Source organism: Protobothrops mucrosquamatus, unplaced genomic scaffold, assembly GCF_001527695.2.
Source record: "Protobothrops mucrosquamatus isolate PMUCROS unplaced genomic scaffold, P.Mucros_1.0 scaffold11521, whole genome shotgun sequence".
Taxonomy (NCBI): Eukaryota; Metazoa; Chordata; class Lepidosauria; order Squamata; family Viperidae; genus Protobothrops; species Protobothrops mucrosquamatus.
This window is the reverse complement of record NW_015397300.1, coordinates 1,683-7,490: the sequence shown is the minus strand read 5'-3', so window position 1 is coordinate 7,490 and position 5,808 is coordinate 1,683. Positions and strand designations below refer to the sequence as shown.

The window sequence follows — 5,808 nt, the reverse complement described above, 5'->3', positions numbered from 1 at the left end:
GTTTCTCTTGTTCCTAATGATACTAAGTCATATTGCCATCTGACGACAACTTTTATGTAGAAAATTGTTTTGCTTATAATTGCTTCAGGTTATGTTTGCACCTAAGATTTACTGATTTTACCACCAACAGTAAGAGAAGATGAGCCCAGATTCTTTCTAAACATAAAACATCTAGTTAACTTACTGGGCAGGGGAGATATTGGACTTTGAGCTTGAATCTAAAACAAATTGCACATTTATTTCTACTTATTTTTAAGAAAGATTTGAATGTGTTTCTTAGATTCCAATGTGCCACTTGACAAATTTCTTTTGAAACTGAGGAAGTTTTTTTTAAACAGATGGCATGGAAAATTTCTTTTCGGAGGAAAAAAATGAATTCTCAAATTTTGCATTTTATTATTAATAAGAACGTTAAAGAAATGTAGCCCAGGGTGAGAGATGAGATCAAAATGATCTAATGATCCTTGTGATTCATTAGTATCAGAACCAGTGTCGTGTAGTTTTGCTTTTCTCTCTTTTGATTTCATTAGCTTCTTTCTGATTATTTATACTTTCTGGTTTTCAAATGTAGTACTGTTCTAAAATAAGCAGTCACTATCTGGTATTTACATTTATCCATCAACGCTACAGGTGCCTATTTTAATATTACCTCTCTCTTCAACTGTTTAATAGGTTCAGATACTGGGATTTTATCAAACACTCCTAATAGTTTTCTGCAGCCAGGAATGTTTTCTACTCCAGCTCCTACTTCTCTTTGTAACGTAGTCATACCTCCACCTCCACCGCTGCCACCTTCGTTTGTATTAAAATCTGATTTTGATTCCCATAATTCGGCAGTTCAGCTTATTAAACAACGTCGGGCTACAAAGACTGAAAAGATTAAAGACAATGCTGAACATCAGACGGTTAAAGTTATTCCCGATATGATGGATGTTCTCAAGGATATAAATAATGTTAAACTCAGAGCTATTGAGAAGTAAGTTGAACAAAATGTAAGTTCTTTTTTTAAAAAAAGTGCTGTTACAAACTTATGAAACTATGTGGCTTGGTTCTTAGTTATCTTCCATGAGAAGCAGCCCAAATAACAACAACAACAACAACAACAACAACAACAACAATAATAATAATAATAATAATAATAATAATAATAATAATAATAATAATAATAATAATGATGATGTTGGAAGGGACCTTGGAGGTCATCGAGTCCAACCCCCTGCTCAGGCAGGAACCCTACACCATTTCAGACAAATGGCTGTCCAGTCTCTTCTTAAAAACTTCCAGTGTTGGAGCATTCACCACTTCTGGAGGCAGGTTGTTCCACTGGTTAATTGTTCTAACTGTCAGGAAGTTTCTCCTTAGTTCTAACCAAGACAAAAACAGCGCTTCACTTTAAAGGGGTGAAGGAGCCTGAAACTCAGTGTCACCACTGCCTTTTCAGTGGCTGTCCTGGTCCCTAGAATGGCAATTGGTTCTCACCCTGACTGCCTCCCCAGGGTGTTTAGGGCACAGTCCTGCCTTGGTTTCATTAACAGCTTGGTTTGGTTAATTTGATTCTGTTCTATGTTTTCATTAGTTTGTGGGCCTTTCATTTTTATGCCTTTGATTTTTGTAATTTGTTCTTGCCTATTGTCCTTGTACATTGACAAGAGTCCTTACTTAGGGATTTAGTAGTTTATAAAAGTAATAAATAAATTTCAGCCTTGCAAAGAATATTCCTTTCTGGCATAGGTTTACTTGGAAGAGCTAGGACTTTAGTTCTTGCTTTTAAACTGTACAGTTAGCCCTCAGTTTTATGACCGGCTGCTTAATGGTTGTTTGAAGTTACTACAAACTTGAAAAAAATTACTTCAAATCTGGCCTTGAAGTTACAACTGCTGCACCGTCCTTGAGGTCATGTGATTGGGCATTTGGCAACCAGCTTACATTTATGACTGGTAGCAGTGTCTTGCAGTCACACGATCGCTTTTTGTAACTTCCTTTGCCATTTTCTAGCCTAAATCACCTATTGGATAAGCTAGTTTTGGATACACAGCCACATGATTCATTGAACAAACAAGTGATTCCCTTAACAACCATTGTAAAATCAACTCCAGTCACATAGTAACTCACGACTGCAATGAATCATTTACAAAATTCTGGGGTCAGCTGTGGGTTGTAAGACTAGGAGTACCTGTAGAGTAAAAAAAAAATGGCAGAGTACAGTCGAAACATCAGAATGCTCACTGCTGTATAGCTGCCTGCAAAACAACATGTGCAATATTGCTACAGTTCATAGGGCAATCAAAGGTGCTCTAGAAAGGAGGATAGTGAAATAAATTAGAACAAAAGCAGATTAGAAAATATAACACATGTTTTGATTTTTTCAATAGCAACGTCTTGCGTTAGAAATTGCAAATGTTCTGCTTTCCTTTCTCCAGATCTCCTGGAGGTACACCTCTACCCAAAAGAAATAAAATAAAGCAATCTCAGTGGGATCCAGCAGCTTTAATAGCAGAAGCTCTTAAAGAGAAATTTGCATCACAAAGCAGTCGCGATGATTCATTTGACAAAGAGAACAGTCCTTATGGTGCTTCACCATTTTCTAGTCCAGATACTCCAATGGTATAGATATGATTCTTTTCTTAAAGTAGTTTTTTTTTTCATTTGAATAAGATTTATAATCATACAGAGGAAAAAATATTCTGGGGATGAAAAAAAAATCAAGATAAATATTATATAGATAATCCAGAGACAGAAGAACTTAATGATCACAGCTGGAACTGTATTCTTATTGTATCCCATGAAACATTGAATATATGGGAGGGTTCACGGCTCTTGAGTGATTTGGAATGGTAGTTCAGAGTCTAGAATTATTGTAAGTATTGTAATACTTTCTCACAATGCTCTGAATAGGAGACTTGTATTTTCCCCTGTCTCTAGTCTTTTCTGTGATGCTTGATGATGGATGCTTTTTATATGTTCGTTAAAGTTTAATACAGGTAGTCCTCATTTAGAGACCACAGTTGGGACTGCCAATTTTTTCGCTAAGCGAAGTGGTTACTATGTGGAAAATCACCTAACTTCAACTGTGCTTTTCAGCTCAAAATAACAATACTGTTCTGTTTCACATCTTCAGCTTTTATTTGCTCCTAACCACTCCCCTGGTCTTTGGAATGCTCACCCTGGCACTGAGATCATTAGGAAGAAGGGAATTAATGTTTGTATTTGTATTTATACATATTTATATTTATTGCAGAAGAAGGGATTATGAGAGAGTAAGCAGGCACACAATGGAAAATACATACTGAAAGCAATGCACTTGTGCTGGCAGCTGCAAGGGTGCTGTGCAAACAGCTTGGTGTATTTCCAATTGTGTGGCTTTTTATCCTGTCCTCTCCATGTTTTCTGCTCTGTTGGGGTAAGTGGATGGGTCAGCCACAGGAGAGATTGCCTATAGAAATCACTTGCTTTCCTTCCACACCTTGCAGAGTGGAGAGATTGGAAAGGAAGAGATTATAAGAGAATAAAACACACAAAGCGGAATACACTGAGGTATTTAGTGGCTGCCAGCATCAGCACCTGGCTTTCAGTGTATATTCCTCATTGTGTACCTGCTTAGTCTCTTGTAATCTCTTCTCTCCAATCTCTGTTCTGCAAGAGGTGGAAGGGGGAAAAATAAAGGTCAGGCGTAGACACCAGTGCTGACTAATAGCAATCACGTGATTGAGTGACAGCACCATAGTTGCTGAATGAGACAGTAAGTGAGGACTACCTGTATACATATTAGAAATGCCTTTCTAAAAGGCTTTTTATCACAGGTTGTTTAATATAGACAACTGTTCCTGTGATAAGTTGCATCAACTCAATTTATGACTGACTTTGGTGGATAAACGACAGCTAGAATGAGAAGGCATTTGGTCAATATAGGATTTGAGAGCAATATAGCATTGATTCTATTCCTATTTGTCTGAGCACTTTTAGAAGATGGCACTGCTGAGTCCATTTCTTTGTTGATAATTGTGGTTAGCACGTAGTTCCTCAGAGCTTCCTTTTGTCCTTTTGGCATTCAAAGGCCCCTGATTTTCAGATTATATACAGTTCTAGGGTTAGACACCATCACAATGCTTGTGATATATCACTCATTATATGAAAGCTGTGATGAATTGAAGTAAGGTAATAAGCTGAGATTCAGTCAGGCCAATTGAAAGTGTTCCTCAGAAGACAGACTAATAGGCCAGAGATATTGCCTGTTCTGACAGGAACTGAACTCTTCTGAAAAAAATGGTTTTACAACTTCTGCATCAATTGTTCTTTTTTAGGCTATAGATTTGATGCTCTATTAAGTGAACCTTTGCTTTCTTTTAGTTGGTACCCATGTAGCACTGTTCCTAGACTCAGGGAAATCTTTCTACTATGATCCTTGTCTTAATCCTCTCCCATTTAAACTATTGTTGTAGATGCTGCATGATTCTGCTAATGAAGCTGTAAATAATATAAGATAACAGCTCAGTCGCTGACAATATTACATAAATCACACACCAATTCCATTGGCTTCCATTTTGTTTCAATACATGCTGAAGATGCTAGTACAGGTTTTTCTTTGACTTTAATTATATTGTCCACTTTTAAAAATGAATTATTTATTCTTTAGATTTATTATATTGTATATATTTTAATTTGTATGTCACCTTGAATCAAAAAGCAATACAATTAGAAATAAAATGTTTTTGATTACAGGTTGACTATCGCATTTTGAAACCAAGCACGAAGCAGAGACTTAACAAAACTGAGGAACTAATAAATTCATCATCTTCAAAATCAAAACTTCATATGTAGCCATGATGTTGATCTTGTGGGACCAGCTATCACTATTAAGGACTCTTTTCTTTGATTGCATTGTACAAAGACTTATAAATCTAATTGTTCTGAATTGTGCTAACAGTGTTTACATGAATTTTTTTATTGCATTTTTTATCAGCTATAAATCTACAGTTTTTTTGTATCAGTTTTATGATATTGGTTGCAAAGTATTAAGGCCGGTGAGTAAATGTGTAAAAAGATAGTAATATAGAAACAAAATATAGAGGGGAAAGTTACATTTTAACCTAGTTTAAACAAAAAATACTATATTGTTAAAAATGACACCTTCCTAAAAAAATGATGTTACTTCCTTGATATATGGAAAGAGTCATTTTAAGTTTCTCTAACTGATGCTGAGAAGGAAGGACTCACTGGAGAAGAGCCTAATGCTGGGAAAGATTGAGGGCAATAGAAGAAGGGGATGACAGAGAATGAGGTGGCTGGATGGAGTCACTGAAGCAGTAGGCGTGAGCTTAAATGGACTCCAGAAAATGGCAGAGGACAGGAAGGCCTGGAGGAATGCTGTCCATGGGGTCGCGATGGGTTGGACACGACTTCGCAACTAACAATAACAACAACAATGGTGCTTATAGCATTTGCTTCCTCTTGTGTACTTTCTGCTGTTGTGAATATAGTGGACGATTATAAAGAAACAATGGGATCTATATTGATATTTGACATTTATGATACAAATGTTATTAATGTGACTTCTTAGTATCTCTGTAAATTTATCTTCTAAAATAGCTTTTTTAATGTATGTGCAGATTGTTATACTTTTTCATAGCTTAAATGTATCAAGTTTTACAGTTCTTGTGTGTTTGTCAATGTTTATGGAGGGCCATAAGCTCTCATTAATAATAAGCCCCTTGTCTTGTAATGTCCAGATGCTAAACATGGAGTCTTCTAAAATTAGTTCACACATCTCCACAAATAGCTAAATCAGCTTTGTCTGATCTGGTTCCAGAA

The 5,808-nt window shown here is 36.2% G+C and overlaps 1 protein-coding gene across 1 annotated transcript; it reads left to right on the top strand.

Annotated features, from left to right (window-relative positions):
• Positions 1-672: 672 nt before the first annotated feature.
• Positions 673-4,946, top strand: LOC107301325 (mitochondrial fission regulator 2-like; the record flags this gene model as incomplete). Its single annotated transcript, XM_015830566.1, has 3 exons — positions 673-976; positions 2,421-2,604; positions 4,720-4,946. Coding segments are annotated over 3 exons (587 nt in total), but the record flags the coding sequence as incomplete, so codon positions are not given.
• Positions 4,947-5,808: the final 862 nt, after the last annotated feature.